At 41.0% G+C, this 20,212-nt stretch overlaps 1 protein-coding gene across 1 annotated transcript; it reads right to left on the bottom strand.

Moving 5' to 3' along the window:
* Positions 1–1,363: 1,363 nt before the first annotated feature.
* Positions 1,364–19,482, bottom strand: LOC147002039 (uncharacterized). Its single transcript, XM_085828316.1, has 10 exons — positions 19,398–19,482; positions 16,592–16,659; positions 14,588–14,612; positions 11,618–11,725; positions 10,600–10,713; positions 10,248–10,286; positions 10,073–10,156; positions 7,486–7,572; positions 2,263–2,327; positions 1,364–1,438 (listed from the first exon to the last, which is right to left on the bottom strand). The coding sequence occupies exons 1-10, from the start codon at positions 19,480–19,482 to the stop codon at positions 1,364–1,366; spliced, it is 750 nt and encodes a 249-aa protein (XP_085684442.1).
* Positions 19,483–20,212: the final 730 nt, after the last annotated feature.

The raw sequence follows: 20,212 nt of genomic DNA, 5'->3' as shown, positions 1-20,212 counted from the left end.
TCTCATCTGCATTCTTCCTCAACAAAGTTCAGTTTCTAAACTACAAACTCTACTATCCTTACTTCAATCCTGAACAAGACACACATTCCTATATGCCTTTAACCACAACAATCTGTAGTGGATGTCAACATAGATATGTGCCCACAGTCACAAGGCATATAAAAAAATAGTGACATGAAATCACATTATTTGATGGTGAATGTATACATCTACTGAGTGTACTGGCTCCCTATACACTCATAATAGCCAAGATGGGAATAGCAGCAATGAGGCGAAGTAGCCTTCAGGCATAAAGTATAACTCATCATGAAAAGAAGTACGGTCCAAATAATGAGACCATATTTATTACGTAGTGGACATGAGTCTGAAATGTGTGGCTTTTGGACTTACATTAATAGCACCTATAGCACTAAACCATTTGTCTAGAATAAGCCATGTTGAAGTAAAAACCCAGTCACCACACCAGCCCACCATGATTTCTGGTGTAGAGTCTCCCATTGTCAAAATCAATTTGACAAGAAGCAGAAAGGCTTTTATTTTTCTGGGTTGTTTTGTTTCTGGTGGCTGTTTTACTGTTCCCAGACAGGGTTTCCTGGCACAACCAGGATTGACCAGGAAATGCCTCAGACTGATCACCATGCATTACTCACTACAGAGCTAGGATTACAAGACTGTGCACCAACTCCCCAGCTATGCAGTGCTAAGGATTTAACCCAATGCCTTCTGCATGGTAGCCCAGTTTTTTGTAAGATAAACACACTGGGCCTACCTGTGCTTTCTCTAGCTTTTAAACTTGTATCTCCAGCACAATGAATGGATGGATGTTCTTTCAGATTTGACCGCCAAGACAGCTAAGGTACTGTTCAGAGTTCATTGTGTGTTGGAATTATTCAGGAAAGCTAGGGTTTCTCCATAATTTCTACCCAAACCTTGATAGAATAAAAGGCACAGTTTATAGTGAGGAAAGCTAGTTTTACACCTCCCATCTGGAAAAACATTTTGTTCTTGTGCTCACTAGCTACCACTCTTGGTCACATGCCCCCATGTCCTGGTAGGTCCTTCTTTAACAGGATACATGCTGAGAAACGAAATCAAGAATATCTGTGGTGAGGTACAACTAATGTGTGAACCCTCAATTTTTTTCATTAACCAATTAGACAAAATTGACTGGCAAATGAAGATATTTTGGGGAAGGACACATATGCAAATATGACCTGTGATACAAAATCCAAAGGCTACTAAAAGAAATGACAGAACTAAAAACACATGACTGTCAGCGTGTCTCTTGGAATACCAGGTTTTCTAAATTATGCTTGCCCTTCTCGTGGCTATCAGGTCACTCAGAAAATGGTCTAGTAAGTGCTTAATTCATATCTACAATGTGTCTTAAGAAAGACATTCTAGAATACATACGGAATCTCTGCTTCCTGGACTGAATCTGCAATTTAGAGAAAAATCTCTTAGGATCAGATCATACTGAGTTATGTTTGTCTATGGTTCTTGTAGACACTTTGAGCAGCGGTAGACAGGACTGGGAAGAGTAGTCAAGTGAAAGATTCTATATTAGTCTCATTGTGTGATACTATGACAAAACACCTGAGGATGGGTACAGTTTAAATAAAAATAGGATTTTTCACACTGCAGCCCATTTAGCCCATATCAGACAATCTTACCTCTTTGTCCTATACTAGGAGATTCTTAAAGCTTTGTTGGGATACAGCAGAGAACTATTATGAGAGCCTGCTCTTGGAAGATGAATCCCTGTTTATTAAGGGGTGCCTCTGTGTCTGGATTATTTACCCTAACCTCATGCTTTAAAATCTCAGTGCCTCGATATCCTTATCATGGACATAAAAATCTTTTACCACATCAATCTTTGGGGAAATACTTTCCAACTGCCTTAGTCTTAGAAATCTCCTGAAGAAAGATAAGACGATACTTTGAGAGAAACAAACTTTTAACAGGTAATATGGGCAAACCTTAGAGTGAAAATAACTCTAGTTTTAATCTAAACAAAAAAACCTTCTGTCATAAGAAAGGCCCCCTGAAAACAATCTGTAGAAGGTGGCACTGACATTTTTGTATATAGTCCTCCATTAAGAATGACAGGATCCTGTTCCAGATCCTCCTCTTACTGAAAATATTCTTGAATACCTACAGTGTATGTTACCTGATTCATCACTCTGCTGGCATAAAATAGAATATAAAGGAATCCTAAACCTTGCCTTTCTGTGTCTTAGGAAAAGGAAAAAGGTATTTTACCTTCATTAGAGATGTACGTGTCTCCATGACTTGGGGAAGCTTCATCTGGCGCTTGACGGACACCACTAGAAGAACACAAAATAGCTCTAGCTATTGCATAGTTATACCACTTAGTGCATAACAGGGGCTCTTGGCTTGATGTTGACAGAATTCTTTGGATTTAGTCTAAACATTCAGGCTGAATGAACATAGTTCATTAATAAATATGGTCACGCTGATGCAAAATCACCCTCTTGGCTGGAAATCAATTTTAAGAGAAGAACTGGAGAAATAGAAACCTAAGTTTTGCCCTTCTATATAATGTGAATCTGAAGCTACCTGAAAACATTTTATTGAGGAGACAATGAAATAAATGTTAATGATAGGTTTCTGCTACTTCTTCAAAATACTTTGACATCAGGACAGCTGCTACTTCCTTCTAGGTATCAGTCAGACCTCTTTTAACTCCATTGTCCAGCATCTAGATCCCACATGCATTAAATGTATATGATTTTTAATGATGTGTGACCTTAATATTGTATTGTGTGTTTGTGTAAATGCAGTGTGTGCTTCTTCATGCTATGTATGATGTAGGTCCAGAAGACAACTTTATAGAATTTCATTTCTCCTTCATGGATTACATGAAATCTGCAAATCAAGACAGGTAGTCATATTGGTTAAATTTTTGTTTTGTTTGTTTTTGTTTTTGTTTGGCTTTGTTTTCTTTTGTTTTGTTTGAATGTCTATCTGAGTGCCTGGAGTGCCTGTATGGATGTGCACCAATTCCATGCCTGATGATATCACAGGTTAGCACAGTGTATTTGATGCCATGAAACTGAAGTAATGCATAATGGCTGAGAAGCATCTGAGACAACGTTCAACATCCTTAACCATCAGGGAAATGCAAATCAAAACAAGCCTGAGATTCCACCTCACACTAGTCAGAATGGCTAAGATCAAAATTTCAAGTGACAGCAAATGCTGGCAACGATGTGGAGAAAGAGGAACACTCCTCCATTGCTTGGTGGGATTGCAAGATTGTACAACCACTCTGGAAATCAGTTTGGCGGTTCCTCAGAAAATTGGACATAGTGCTACCAGAAGATCCAGCAATACCTCCTCTGGGCATATACCCAGAAGATGTTCCAACTGGTAATAAGAACACATGCTCCACTATGTTCACAGCAGCCTCACTTATAATAGCCAGAAGCTGGAAAGAACCCGATGTCCCTCAACAGAGGAATAGATACAGAAAATGTGGTATATTTACACAATGGAGTACTACTAAGCTATTAAAAACAATGAATTCATGAAATTCTTAGGCAAAGGGATGGATCTGGAGGATATCATCCTGAGTGAGGTAACCCAATCACAAAAGAACTCACATGATATGCACTCACTGATAAGTGGATATTAGCCCGGAAACTTAGAATACCCAATATACAATTTGCAAAACAAATGAAACTGAAGAGGAAGGAAGAACAAAGTGTGGATACTTCATCCCTCCTTAGAATGAGGAACAAAATATCCATGTAAGGAGTTACAGAGACAAAGTTTGGAGCTGAGCAGGAAGAAAGGACCATGCAGAGACTGCCCCATCTGAGGACCCATACCATAATCAACCACCAAACACAGACACTGTTGGATATGCCAGCAAGATACTACTGGCATGACCCTGATATAGCTGTCTCTTGTGAGGCTATGCCAGTGCCTGGCAGATACAGAAGTGGAGGCTCACAGTCATCTATTGGATGGAACACAGGGCCGCTAATCAAGGAGCTAGAGAAAGTACCCAAGGAGCTAAAGGGGTCTGCAACACTATGGGAGGATCAACAATATGAACTAACCAGTACCCCATAGAACTGTGTCTCTAGTTGCATATGTATCAGAAGATGGCCTAGTTGGACATCAATGGGAGGAGAGGCCCTGGTCTTCTGAAGATCATATGCCTCAGTACAGGGGAATGCCAGGACCAAGAAGCAGGAGTGGATGTATTGGGGAGCAGGGCGGGGAGGGCGGCAGGGTATAGGGAACTTTCAGGATAGCATTTGAAATGTAAATGAAGAAAATATCTAATCAAAAAAATCAAAACTAAAATAAAATGGCATTGCTCCCTGGATAAAATAAAATAAAAAAATAAATATATACAAAGTTGAAAAGACTAATAGTACTACATTTCAAAAGGAGCTGCTATAGTTGCTAAAGCCCCTTGTGTCTCTTTTCCACTGTGGTGCACTGATCCCCTTGTACTATAAGCAGGAATCTTACCAAGCTTTCAGTCAGGTAGTTTGGCAGCAACAGGAAATCAACTAATATGCCATGGTTCAGTCACCACCTCTGCCCACTTGGAAGACCTTTAATTGCCATTCTCTCTGCCTCAACCACTCAAGCAAAGAAATAGCCCTACTTCACCCAGACCTTCTCACTGGATCTGACTACGAAGGCCAATATCTACCCCTACCATGGTCATTTCCTTGAAGGCTAGTCTCCATCCATAAGCAATTTTCAGGCTCTTCCATATGGAATCTGGGAGACAGCCAGTGGAGAGAGTCTATGGTAGGTGCCTATAGTAGGAAAAGCCACACTGCCTCACACAAGAACCACGTCAGCTCTCCTTTGTTCATATCATGCAATCAAAACCAAACTAAGAGTTTAAACACTTTTACATTGTGCAGCTGAACTTGTAAAGGTAAGCCAGAAATAACCTGCAAGATTATTTTCACATTCTTTTCACAAAATTGTTGTATAATCACAAGTACTATTAATAACAAACTGACTACAGCATCCCCATGCATTAGTGGTGCTGCATGACTTTGCTGCTCTATTCTCTATCAGATGCCCGTGTCCATGTCCTTCTACTGAAGCCGCTTACTGCTTCTATGGACTTTGAAAGAGAAGTTGAACTTTTAAGTGGCTGGCACTATTTGAAAACTGTGGGACTTTTAACATTGTACACTATTTTATATTACACCAAAATGGGATCTTGGAGAAAAACAGGCATGACTTTGATTAACCCTGGCATTCTTATGTCTCAATGCCTATTTACATTCTTATGGGCCAAGGGTCGAATACAGTGCTTTGGATAACAAATGTCACTCAAAGTTCATGCATTTCTATATTCGATTCCATAGGTGGTGGTACTTGGTGGACTTGAAGCCTTACTTGGCGAAGTACATCATTAGGTCTGAACTTTGTAAGGTTGTAGCCTCACCCCACTTCCATCCAATCTTTTCTGCTTTCTGGATGTAGTTGAAAATGGGATCTTGGCTTGTTTTTCTGCCCCATCTATTCCAAGCCTCCCCCCAAATAGACTGTAGCACTGGAACAAAAGCCAAAACGGGTTTTTTCTTCTGTTTTTGATTGTGATATTTTATGACAGTAACAAAAAAGAACCAAGCAGAAATTGGTACCAGAAAGCTGGGGCATGGATGTGACAGACAGACCTGACCATGTTCCTTGATGGAGGATTATGGATATGTAGAACTTTGACATGAAAGAACCATTGAGTGTTTAAAATGGAATAAGCTCATGAGTAGGATGTTGGAAAATAATGCTAAAAGAAAGACAAGGAAGAAATCTTGGTTTGTGGGGTTTCAGAGAGCAGCAAAGTCTCCTTGGAGCTACTTGAATGAAGTTTGGGTTAGGACTCTGGAAGAGAGCCCTGTGCTTTACAGGGATAATAGCTCTTGGGTAGCCAGGGCTGGGAAATGAGATGAATAGAGAACCAGCATGGACCCTGAGGTGAAATCTTCCAAGAAGTTTGTCCTTGAAGTCAGCACATAGAAGCACTGGCTCAGAGAGGCCAAGCATGAATCTCGAGTGGCACCGAAACTTGGTAATGTGTCAGTTTCTAATGTGCTACTTGCTGTGGTAGCATAAACGCTTCAGGATTGAAGCACACATGGAAAGAAGCTGTGGTGTGGCACGAAGTGGGTGGGTCAGAGTCCCTAAAGAGAGGCTAAGCAAGGCCATGGGGGGGAAATCCAAGCTAATTCCAGGGAGACCTCTGTATATTGGAGATGACAGGATACCGAAAGCAGTGAACTTGGAGTGGAGCTGGCATGAGCCTCCAATAGGAGGCACATGTGCTGTGGGTGTTTGTCTGCGAAACACAACTCTGAAAGCTTTTAAAAGCAGAAGAGGAGGAGTACTTCCTCCATGTTGGATATTGACCTTCTGGTATTATTTTCTTGTGAGTTTTGTTTTGTTTTCCTTTCTTTTCGCTGTGGCCTTCTTATTGCTTCTTTGAACTAGGAGCATTTAAAAGTTGAGTTTTCCCAGGAAACTGAAGTTAAGAGATTGGAAGTTTTGGACAACTTGAATTTTTAAATGGTTGGCATTATTTGAAGACTGGGGACTTTTAACACTGTACACTATTTTATATCAACATGAGACTACATAGAAAGCCAGGCAGGGCGATGATTCAACAGTGGCATGCTTCTGTGTCATTTTGATATGAACAGTGCCATTTAATCCTCATCGTCTACTCCCACACCTAGGAAGATGGAATCAAACCTGAGGAGTTGCTTCCAGCAGATTGGCTTGTGAATATGACTATGGGCAAATTCTTTATTGCTACTTGACATTGGAGGGTCCAGAGCACTATGGGTAGTGTTAATCCTTAGGCAGATGTAGCAGTCTTCTGTAAGAATAGTGACTGAGCAACCCAGAGAAAGCAACTCAGTAAGCAGCATTCCTTCATGACCTCTGCTTATGTTCCTGCCTCCAGCTTGCTGTTTGAGCCCCTGACTTCACTTTCCTTGGTAGTGTCCTGTAACTCAAAGATGAAATGAGCCTCTTCCTAAAAGGTACTTTTAGTCAATATGTTTATCATACTAGCGGAAAGCAAAGTCTAACAGGTACCTTTGACAAGATGTAGGACACAGAAAAAAATGAAAAATACTTATTAATGAATACACCAGCAGGACAGAGACATGGGAAGGAAACACGTTTGGCTCAGCTATTAGATGACAGTTACAAACTACATTAAACTCTGGACTAGATGACATGGCCATTTCTTTGTCTAAAGAGTACACTTTCTTCTTACAAAGGGTGAAAGAATAAGAATGAATAATAAAATATTTGGTCAAAGCATTGAGAAGAGCTTAAAGAATGATTTAGCAACACACCCTCATCATTGGTTCTGCCTATTCGGAAGACTCTTAAATTGACTATAAGCCATGGAGAAAGAATAACATGACTGTGCCTAGACCATCTGAGATGACCAGGAATGTCATTACTTACCACTAAAATATTTCTCCCAAGTTGGTCTGTGCAAAGATGTTTTACTTGGGCTGGTGGGAGCATCCCTGCCGACCTTATCATCAGTATCTAGAAGATAGTAAGTGGAGAGAGTGACTCATATATTGGTACCTGTAGTGGATTACACATGCATTGCAAAATATCAATCTCAGCTTTCCTTTTGGTTTTATCATTCAGTGAGCACCACAATAGTAATTTTAATGTTTTAAGTCCCATGTTTGTACTTCTCCATGTAAGTTAGGGAAATTAACACTTCACATATCAAAAGAATTTTCAAGATATCTTCATCTTATTCACAGAGGAGATACCAGAAAATATACAACTATTATTAACACAAAATGTAAACAATGGGTACCCTCAATACCATCAGTAGAATCTCGGGACTTTCATGCCTTCTTCAACATCACTTTTCCATGGGAAAGTGGGGACAGCAGCAGAATATGGTGGTTTCCATAGGAAATGCATCTCAAAAGCAGATGTATTTAAACATTTGGGTCCCCAGTTGAAGGTGGGATTTTAGGAAGGTTATAGCATGTTACGGTCTGGAAGTCTTCCTGACCAAACTGCATCACTGGGAGTATGTTTTAAAAGTGGATAGCCTCACCCCCACTTGCAGGCCTGTTCTAATTTCTACATCTGGTTGAAGAATTGATCTCTCAACTTCCTGTTCTGGCTTTTCTGATCCCCAGATTGTCCTACCATTAAAGGTTCTACCTATGGAACTGCAAGACAAGATGCATTCTTTTTTTCCATAAGTTCCTTTTGCGGCTGCTGTTTTGTTATTGAAACCAAAAAGAAACTAATACAGAAATGGGTGGCAGGAAAAACTCTATGTTGTTGCGATCCAACTGACTAGTTTATTTTGAGGATTGTGGAAGCATCTGGAACTCGACTTCAGCCATTGAGTCCTCAGAGCTTCATAGGTGGGCTACAGGTTATAAGATCCTGCTGAAGGGCAGACAGTGTAGGCCTGAGTTGTTTCATACAGCAGCAGAGACTCTACTGGGATTACTATCAGGTGTGAAGTGGAGCTCTCTTGTCTACAAGACAAGACCTGCTACTGCTCATAGAACCACAGAGGGACAACTTACCCAGGATTCAGGAGATGAGTGAGTTATACATATTGAGCATTGCATGTGTCTTAGACTCTGGGGTTTATATTGTGTTTTTATTCTAAGTTTCTTCCTTCTAAGCGAAACAAGGTATATGACCTCTTTTACATAGAAAAGAAGAGCTTATGGCTAAAGGGCTTTGGATTTCTAAGAAGAACAAGAGCTTTCAAATGGTTAGAATTATTTGAAGGCCATGGGACTTTTTTTGTAATATGATATTAATGTGAGATCTTGGGGACAAGCAATAAAGAGAAGATTATGATTTGTATTTAACAGCAATGTGTTTGGGTATCAAGTTGTAAGTGGTGACTTGTATTGGTTAATCTTCACTGTCAGCCTCACTCACCTGAAAAGAAGGAGCCTAAATTGGAGAACTGTCTCCATCAGATTGGCCTGTAGAAATCTGTGTGGGGCTTGTCTTGATTGCTACTTGATATAGGAGGTCCTAGCCAAATGTGAGTGGCATGCTATTCTTGGAAAGAATGGCTTTAGAAGTATATTAAAGGTGTCTTAGCAAGCCAGAGATCAAGTCGGAAAGGAGTGTTGCCCATGATCTCTGTTTACCTTCCTGTCTCAAGATTCCTGCCTTAACTCGTCTCAATGATGGTCTAAGACTTTAAAATACAATGAAATAAATCTTTTCTTCCCCAAGTTTCTCTTGTTCTTGTGTGTCTCAGAGCAATGGGAAGCAAAGTAGAACAGTGTACCTTTGACAAAGGCAGACACAGAGAATACCTAGAGAAAACATAAGACACAGGAAAGGACACCTAAATAATGACAACATACATTAAAGTCTGGGACAAATGTCATGGTCATGATGCTGTCCTTGGAGTATATTATCTTCCTTTGTAGCAGGGAAAAAATAAGAAACTGGGTCCTTGTCTTTCTACCTTCTGTCCAGATTATGTGGCACAAGAGGATCCATTTACACAAGGCCTTAAACTATACTGTGTGATTTGGGTTGAGTGGGAAATGTTCCACATAGCCTCAAGTGTTCAAACACTTGGTCCTCAGCTGGCAGTGCCTCTTGAGAAGGGTTGGCTCCAGCACAGGTAGATCTTCCCTGGAGAAAGTGAGTCACTGAGGACATTTTAGGCTTTAGAGCCCAGTCTCATTTCTCTTAACTCACTGCCTCTTGAGTGTGAATATGATGTGACTGACTAGCCCCTGAACTGGCTAAGATACCTTCCCTGCCAGCTGCCATATCTTCTCCACCACAGTGGGATCATCTCTTTAACTATATGCCACAATAAAAGTCATTGTCAACTAAAATGCTTCTTCTCAGGAAGAAATTCCTAACTATAATGATTCAATAATAGTTTTATCATTGCTTCTTAGCCAGTTGGAAGACCCTTCAAACTGACAGTCATCTGTAGATACCCAAAGAGAAGGAATAGGAAAAACCCAAATGATCCTAGACCCTCCCATTGGATTTGGCCAGGACTGCCATTACCTACCACTACTACCAGCATAACTGCTTCCAAGGCTGCTCTCTCCTGATGAGTCATTCTCGATGCTGGCGTTATGAAAATAAGTGACATCTGGAAGAAAATCAGTGAAGAGTTGAATCTCACCAGGAATGCCATTATCTCCCACTCCCAAGATCATCACTTTGAAGGCTGTTCTCCCTACCCAAGTCAACATCAGTGTTTTCTTCAAACATATGAATATCTGGAAGAAAGCAAATGGAGACAGTAAATGACCCACACCTTGGTGATCCTAGTAGTTTGTGAAGCCACCCTGCCTCACATGAGAACAAGCTCAACTTCCTTTGGGTTACATCATTCACTGAGAACCGAAAGAGAAGTTTATTTTATGTGATTTTTACATTTTTTGGTTGTAGTTCTACTGGTGAATTAGGGAGATTAATATGTCACTATGAAAAAACAGTGCGAGGAATCTTAATTCTTTTTATACAGAAAAGACAACATAATTTACAACTACAATTTGGTTACTCAAAGTAGTTATCAAGTGGCCACAGTACCATCAGCAGTGCCGCGGGACTTCTCTGCTGTACATACTCTTGTTAACTCTGATATTATGCTCTGAGTACGCAGTCTCCTGTTTCTATATACTGCTCTTCTTGCCAGAGAATGTTCTGGAATGCAAGCACAACAAAAGGAGGTCAGCTGCAGAGCAGACAAACAAGTAAATTAAAGATCAAGCTGTATGTTACCATACATCTCATTACTTATTTCCAAGCACATCCTTCTGATTCGGGCATTATTCCTGAACCATCTCAGACATCTGTGTACCCTAATGGCAGGTATGACATGGTCACTGTAGGAAAGGTCTCTATTCATGGAGATGACACAGGATCAACAGAGGGGCCCTGTGAACTGAGCGTGCAGGACGGCCAGCATGCAACTCGATATAAGAGTCAGACCTCTGTGAACTTTGTGCAGCTCCTCACTTCTCCATTCTTGGCACTATGAAGCCACAGTTCCCCAACAACTCACACTAAGCTTGATGAATCTACAAAAGCAAATCATGTCAATCTTTTCTTTACAGTCCCTCACCCCACAAAAGTATTCTATAGTGTTTGGGAAGTGCCAGGGGAATTCACTAGAGAGCAGTAGCTTAATCCCCTGTTGGATTTTGTGTCTCAAGAGGTTGTTTCTTAGCATTCTTTACCTACCCAAGGTATTTTACATTCATGAACACTACATCTCTTACTTTGAACCTGCAGATATCATGCTAGTTGCTACGTTTATGTCATGCAGAGGGGAAAAGAACAGATGAGGATGAATGTTCTACTTCTCAATCCCAGAAATGAAAACAGTTACAAAATAAATAAAATAAAAACAGGAATGAGAGACCTTTGTCAGCTCAGCTATGTAGCCATCTCCTACCACTACCTTCACGCTGTCAGCTATCCCTCCATGAGTGTTTCTAAGCATGTTAAAAAGAAAATACCCATGGGTATTATCATTTTACAGATGGGATCCGACACCATTTACAATGGCAGCAAATAACTCCCTGGCTACTGAGTTTCACCGTACCTTCACTGCTGCTGCTGCTAGAGTTTCCTATATCTCCATCAGGCCCCTTTATAAATTCTGCACTGCCTCCTGAGGGCTGGACATCCCTCAACATTCTTTTTTTCTTACCTGAAAAAGAAATGAAGACCCAACAATGAAGTTCAACCTTAATGGTATAAAAATAACAGAGGGCAGCTAAGCATTGCTCTGAGTTTAAATATTTTATCTCATTGCTTCCTTCTGGATCATCACAGAGATCAGTGTACATTTGGTGTAGACATCACATGGTCAATATAGGTAATGTCAGGACCAGGAGAAAAGCAGCATGAATCAGTGTGGCAACACTGTATAACCCAGATGACCAGTATCTAGAGCACTTTAACAACCACATGGATGCAATGAGGTTTAGACAATTCCTTCTTCCTTTAAGCTTTGCACTAGGGCACTGGAAATGAAGGACACTTCATAAGCCTTATGAGTCTGAAAATACCTAATAATAGAGGTTTAATTAAAAGCACTGGCAATACAGAAATCTCATGACATTTGTTAAGTATGGGAAACGAACAGACAAGACCCAGCAGCAAGTTTAGACAGGGTGCATGCAGAAGGGTTGGTTGCATGGCCTTGAGCCAAAAGGACAGTGATTGCTTGCTTCTCATTCTTAACTCAGCATGATGTTTCCCAGATCATGGAGAACATATAGTATTACCTGCAGTGGGCCACAGCAGGAGAAAATTATATTACATTGCTTACATTTCACTGGAAGCTACTGGAGCACTTGCTTTTATGTCACTGTGAACAAATTGCCTGACAGAAGTAAAAAGTAAGATGTGGAGGGATGTTCTACTTTTGAATCCCTGACACAGAATATGAGTTTGCAAAAGAAGCAATCCAGGGGCCTTGTGGGTATAAGTGCACCTCCCACCACCACCAGCCTCAAGCTGCCTATTGGTGCTTTGTGATCATATCTACCACAGTGACTCAGACACCAGATTATCACTTGGTGGTTGGCAGGGAAATAGCACTATCTTTCAACTGATTCACTCTAAATAAACCCTCAACATAAACTGACAAGACAAGATGCCTCGACAACTGTTGCTCAATAAACTGAGTGTGTGCATTCTGCCTCTCAGGGATCATTACCTTAGCAACTATTCTATAGCCAGGTCAGGCCTACCAAGAGCAAGGGCTGTGGCTGCACTCACACTGAGTGTGCACATGCCCTGGTCACTTCTTCTTCAGTAAAGTCCAGTTTCTACTATACAGGATGAGTTTCTATTCACTCTCTACCCAGGGGTAGAACTTCCCTTGCTTCCCCTGAACTCAAAGCCTCCTTTGCTGATGCCTAGACATGCAGACACACCTTGGTATGACATGCAGCCATGCCTTCAGTGCTGGGTAGATACACTGAATGGATGAGATTCCTCTGCTCTTACTTGCTAATCAACATGGAGACTGACTAACAGTAAAAGAAAATATGTTTAAAGCAGTCTAGCTAGTCTTTAAGTGGGGCCAGTTAAAAGAATTCTTGTGACTAGATTTCCAACAACATTGATTGGAGTTGGGCTCTAAACTGTGTGATGCTTTGAGCTCATGATAACAACCAAAAGTCTGTCACCAGTTCTTACTGTGATCTGTTACAACAAATGAAATTAAGATGGGACACACATGCAGTTTGCCTTCTTTGCTGGATCTTCCATTCTTACATTGAATGCTCTCACTAGGCAGGTCAGCTCATTCATTCCCTGTTTGTCATTTCTGTTTCCTATTTTCTTGTTGTTCTTGTTGTTGTTAGGCATGGACTATTGGACAGCCCATGATGCCCAGAAACTGTAGTATTGCAAATAACCATGGAGTCCAGATCCCCTGCTTCTGCCTCTGGGGTGCTGAGATAATGGTCATGAGACTACCACTCAGATTCGTGTGGCACTGAAGCTCACACTGAGGGCCTCCTACATCCCAAGTATGCACTTTACCATAAAAGCTGTTTTCCAGCATATGTGGGTTCTCTCTGTCTCTCACCCTTGTGCAAAGTCTGCACCCAGGCAAATGGATGCTTAAGTGGGATTTTGTTATGGTTTTCTATCTCTGCAGATTTGACTTGTACCAGGTGCATCTAATGGCTGAAATTCATCTATTTTGACTGACGGAATCATGATAAGGCAGTCAGTGGAAGTTTGATCTCATATACTGATACTGGAGCCCATGTTGTGTACACAATGGTGATCTTGGCCTATGAAGGTAGACAACTCACTTACCTCTGTGTCTTGGTTACTTCAATGGAGCAATACACAAACAAATAGAGCCAGCATACAAGACTGTGATGAGGTCTGAACTAATGTAGGGAAAGTGTGTACTTTCTTTATTGAGAAAATCGATGTTAGAATTCGGGTTTAGGGACTGGAGAGATGGCTCAGCAGTTAAGAGTGCAAGAGCACTGAGTGCTCTTTTATAGGTCCTCAGTTTAATTCCTAGCAATCACATGGTGGGTCACATCTATCTGTAATAGGATCTGTTGCCTTTTTCTGGTGTGTCAGGAGACAGTTACAGTGTACTCACATATATAAGACAAACAAATAAATCTTTAAAAAGAAAGAAAAAGAAAGAAAGAAAGAAAGAAAGAAAGAGACAGAAATAGAGAAAGAAAAGAAAAGAGAAGAAAAGAAATGATAAAAGAAAAGAATAGGAATTGGTTTTTAAAAATTGGGATTTCTATCTAGGAGACATATAGATATACATACATTCTGATGCATAAGATCTCAAACTATGTTTATCACAACTAAATGCATGCAGAGTACACATGCTCACAATTTCTTCCTTAGGATATCACTTTATAGGTTTGTTTGGGGAGGATGGGGGTGTTTCTTTAAATGAAAGTTTTGACAGTCCCTGCCAGCTGGTGATAGAAACAGACACCTGACAAAAGATGGGCAGTGCTTATACAACTCTCATCATAAATAGGTCTTAAGGAAACAGCTCCACAATACATACGATATCGTTTCTTGGTTGGCTGCACCTACAATTTAGAGAAAAGAAACTCTTAGGTCCAGAACACAGGGAGTTCCAATTCTAAATGGTTTACTTCCTCTTTTCGTACTTATGTAATTATAATTAGGATGGGAAAGACGAGTCAAGACAAAGATTCTGTATTAGTCATATGATTTTGATGTAAAAACATCTGTCTGAACTTGGATACTCTGTGACAGAACTATTTTTCACACTCCCTGATACAGCCCAAATCAGACCACCCTATCACCCTGTTAAGGGTTCTGGATGCTACACTGTCACAGGGCAAAGAAACTTAGTAACAACCTGTCCTTATGAGTCCCCTTTAATGAGTGCATCCATGGCCCATGATCTGTGTGCCCCCTGGCTGTGAAGAAAGAGGTTCCTATGAAGTGATATGGATGACCACAGATGCACAGTTGAGGAGGGATATGGGAGCTTCTCTGACAACCCCTGCCCTCACCCCAACCTCAACACTTACCCAAAACTAACAGCCTAGACAGGAAGCAACAGAACTGAACTCTTTTAAGAAGGGTGATGAGAATGCTGAAGTGTAGCTGACCACAATTCATAGCTTCTGGGATGGGTAGGGGGGTGACTCAGTTCTAGATAAGGGGCTTGCCATCAGAGTTGACCATGCTCCAGTGAGTTTATAAATGACAAAAATTGGACTTGCTTTTCATTATTATTATATTTATATTTACTTTTCTTGGCAGGAAGGAAGACATGGAGGGACTGGGAAGTGAATGTCATCAAAGAGCAGGAAGTGAAAGTCACAGAGAATCAAAAAAAAATGTTATGTTAAAAAAGGGGTGCCTCCATGCTCAAATTACCTACACTAAGTTTCATGTTTTAAAACTCGGGTGACCTCAATGTTCCTATGATTGACATAGGAAGTTTCTAGCACAGCAAAGCCTCAAAAACCTGCTCATCCCATCCAAATCATAGAATACTGCAGGAGAGCACAAAGACAACACTTACAGGAAATACACATTTTTCATAAATGATAAGTCAGCTACCTTTGAAAATATTTATTTGGTGTGTATCTGTGCTTGAGTATATGTATGTGCATGTGTCTTAGTTAGGGTTTTATTGCTGTGAAGAGACACCACGACCAAGGCAACTCTTATAAAGGACACCATTTAATTGGGGCTGGCTTACACTTTCAGAGGTTGAGTCCATTATCATAGTGGTGGGTTGCAGGGCAGCATCCAGGCAGACATGGTGCTATTAGAATGGAGGGTTCCACAACTTGATCTATAGGCAGCCAAAAACTGGCTGTCTTCCACAGCAAGCCAAGAGGAGCATCTCTAAAACACTGGGCAGAACTTGAGAAGTAGTAGACCTCAAAGCATGCCTACACAGTGACACACTTCCTCCAACAAGGCCCCATCTATTCCAACAAGGCCACATCTCCTAATAGTGCCATATACCACGGGCCAAGCATATTCAAACCACCACAGCAACACATGTGTGCAGGAGTCCACAGAGGCCAGCAAACAGTGTAAAGTCCTCTAGTACTAGAGTTATAGATGGTTATGAACAGATGGTTATAAAGGTTCTCTGTCATGTGACAGTGTAGGGTCCAGGACCCTTATCAGAGAGATAGTGTAGTCTGATATAAGCTGAGTCAGCAAAATGGCAAACCACCAAAGGAATCAAACCTGATTCCTTTGAAAAGCAGCAAGTGCTCTTAATCACGGTACCATTGCTCCAGCTTCATCTGTTATCTTTTGAGTAAAAATTACAAAAATTTAACTATAAAAAGGAGCACCTTTGGGGGGGAAGAAAAGGTGGTCTACAACATTCACAACAGTGACCAGGTCAGGGGATAACTTCGTACAATTGCATTTCATTCACTTCCTAAGTAAATAACTTAATACATGTGTATGCATGATTGTTTTTATTATTACAATATGACATCTACTAAAAATAGAGGGATTGTAAAGTCCCTTGGAAATAACTTGGAAAATGTGAAGGCCAACTTACCTTCCTTGGCAGGGCCAACTCTTCTCTCAGGACAGTCCCGTCAATTGGGGCTGTCGTCTGGATGTTATCTGAAAAATAATATTTAAAAAACACATACAACATACAGCTCAAGGTACAATTTGTAATTTCCCAGAGATCTTTCTTTCATAAGCACGAAGATCTATGGATTTAGTCTACACAGCTGAACTGAGTGGATATAGTTCATCGATAAGCATGATCAAACTACTGCTGGACCATCCCTTCTAATGGGAAAGTTGGAGAAAAGAGGAATGGGGGACAAAACTTTTGGCCTCTCTCAGTAATGAGAGTAATGTCTAAGGACATGTGCACCAACCATGTTTGACAGGTAAGTACTAAAATGAAGCATCAGGTAACACAGGACCTCTGTCATGTCTTCAGGCCATTCTGAACCCCAGGAAGATTGACACTTTCTCAGGAACCTCTCAAACCTATGTCAATGCCCACTACCTGAAATATGCAGAATTTTCATTTGTAATTAAGCAAATGGGAATTTAAACTAAATAGTCCACACAGCATAGTACACAAATAGATTTGACAGGATGTTCACAACATAATTACATTCACCTACTCATCCTTTAAAAAACAGTAAGATTGCTGAAGAGTGGATGATGATGTCAGTAGTACACTCTAAGTAAACTACACACATGTAATTCTGTTGATCTTCCTTCCATTTGTCTTCATGGTGTGGAGTGGCTGCACAGATACAGATCAGTAAATCCACACTTGAGCGGGTTAGAAGGAGGGTCTGAGACCCATTGACCACTAGGATACTTTAATCCAGCTCTCTATCCAAGTTGTCACTAAAATGATACATCACATCAATATTGGAATGCTATTTCAAGTTCTTAAACATCCCTATTCTGGGGTGTGCATTTAATACAATGTAAACACTTCTTGGCTTCACAAATATCACTAAAAGGTATCCCTGATTTGAACTGACTTCATGGCAAGTATGGAGACTGATTCAAGACTCACAGAATGTGCATGTCCAAAGCCTCAGTATCCCAAAAGCCAATCTTATAACCCCCCCTTTCGTGTGTGTGTGTGTGTGTGTGTATTCATTCTATCAATTCTGTTACTTTAAAGAACCTTGATACAAAAAATATCAAAAGGTAAAGTCAAATTACTTTACAGAACAATTAAAATATGTTTCACAGAAAGTAGAATATTAACCAGTCCAGTTGAAGGACAACATTCAATGGTGAATATCATACCTTGACACGAACAATTATTTCCCATATTTAAATGTTTACCACAACCAAAATTAAGAAGCAAGTAGTCAGTCTCTTTGCAGAAATCTCTACTATACTGAGGATCAGGACTGAGACATGAACATATATAATCACATAACTATGGCAACACTGTGTGTCACAGAACTGGGAAGACTGAGGTCACAATCCATACTGGCAATCTACAAGCTGCTACATGGGCAAGTGGGATAATACAAGTTCAAGACCACATTTTCAAATAGGTTAATGGGTTGGCAAGATGGTTTAGTGTTTAGAGTGTCATACAAGCCTGATGACCTGAGTTTAATAACCAGAACCCATGGTGAAATACTCAAAAGCTGTCTTCTAGTATACTATGCATTTTATGTATCGATGTCGATCCATGTACCATCAATATACCTGTAAAACACACACACACAAATCATAATATTTTTTTTAAAAAAGAGATTATTATACATGTTATTTGTAGCAGCTTATGATATCATACTAATTATGTTAACCAAAAACCTTTTTGGAGTGTCCTACATGTAGGCTAAAGGAAGCCTTCCCCCAGTTGGCGCTAATTGGGAAAGAAAGTTGCCACCAGCCAATGTCTGGGCAGAGAGACTGAGGTGGGACTTTTAGAGTGGGGGGGGGGCAAGAAACACAGCAGAGCCATGACAAGGGGTAGGAGAAGGACCAGCAGGGAAAATGCAGGAGGTTGAGAAGGCCTGTAGGTACAACGGGAAAGCAGACCCAGGGGGCACTGGGCAGGGCGGGGGGGGGATGTTGAGGGTCTGGCAGAAACCCAGCATGGTCAGGGTAGCAAAGATAAAATATAGATTTAGTATATAGAGTTAGGTAAGTATTATTTAGAGATGTCTGTGGTGAGATTGTGTTAGACACTTGGAGGTTAAGTAGTGGCCTAAGCATCCAGCTTCCTTAGGGCATATTAAAAATAAGTCGTGTGTGTGTGTGTGTGTGTGTGTGTGTGTGTGTGTTTCATTCTTGAATCCAGAGCTCTTGGCAGGTGCAGAGGAGGTATGTGAACCTGCCAGGAATATAGAGATGCCTTTAGAAATATACTACTACATTTATTTTATGTTCCATATTTTTCCCTAATAATGCATCTACCAAATTACATATTTTTGCCTCAACTGTTGCTGCTACTGTTAGCTGCCTTGTTTAAATTTCTGAATTCCTGAGGAATTGTTCTATCACTGAATTTAAATGCTGAGCTACAGCTCCCTGAGGAAATAATAGGGAAAGTCATGCCCTGAGACCATTCTTCTGACAGGGGAAGGGTCTGGGGCATGAATATAATTATTATATTTCTGAATATAATGTTTTAAATAACCTTCAACAAGGAAAATTAATTGCATATCCTACATAGCCACAAAGGCCATCAGGTCATGCACACATTTGCATAAACATCCACCCCAAACATTCATGTGATCTCCTAATGAAAACAAGCTGTAGCTTCTGACTGATCCATGCTGATCCATGCTGCTGAGGCAGACCCCTAGTTGGTCTGCTCTCTGAAGACTGCATATCCAGATACATCCCAGAGGTCTCACTGCACTCAGTGCAGTTGATAAGCACACCCTCTGAGATCCCAACTTCCTGAGCTGATTCTGGGAGCCTGTTGGACTCAAGACCCATTACCCACCAAAACACCCACCCTCCCAAATGCCACAGACCTTCCTTCCATCCCTCTGACCCTTTAAGCCTGGTCCTTGCCACTAGGGAAGGCCCCTAGTTGGTCTGCTTCCTTGAAGTCTCCATATTCCCGATACATGCCAGAGAACCCACTTCACTCAGCAGTTGAGGATCCACTGCTCTCAAAGAAGTTGAGGATCCACAGGAGTGGATGTTCACAGTCAGCTATTGGATGTATCACAGGGCTCCCAATGGAGAAACTAGAGAAAGTACCCAAGGAGCTAAAGGGATCTGCAACCCTATTGTTGGAACAACATGATGTACTAACCAGAACCCTGGAGCTCTTGTCTCTAGCTGCATATGTATGGAAAGATGGCCTAGTCGGCCATCAATGGAAAGAGAGGCCCATTGGACTTGCAAACTTTATATGCCCCAATATAGGGGAATGCCAGGGCCAAAAGAATGGGAATGGGTGGGTAGGGAAGTGGGGGGCGCTATGGGGGACTTTTGGGATAGTATTGGAAATGTAATTGAGGAAAATATGTAATAAAAATATAAAAAAAAAAAGAAGTTGAGGATCAGCTGCACTTAAAACAGTTGGACACAGCTTGACTGCTCCATGGAACACCCAACAGACTGAGGGCCTCCCAGATCTACTGCAGCCAGGGCAACAGATAAGCAGCTTTTCTGCCCTAGGGAAGAGCCCCCAGTAGAAAGGTCCCACAGGTGGTCT

This window comes from Mus caroli, unplaced genomic scaffold, assembly GCF_978045245.1.
Source record: "Mus caroli unplaced genomic scaffold, Mus_caroli_1 scaffold_11, whole genome shotgun sequence".
Classification (NCBI taxonomy): Eukaryota; Metazoa; Chordata; class Mammalia; order Rodentia; family Muridae; genus Mus; species Mus caroli.
Note: the sequence above shows the minus strand (reverse complement) of the source record. Positions and strands in the feature narration are given on the sequence as shown.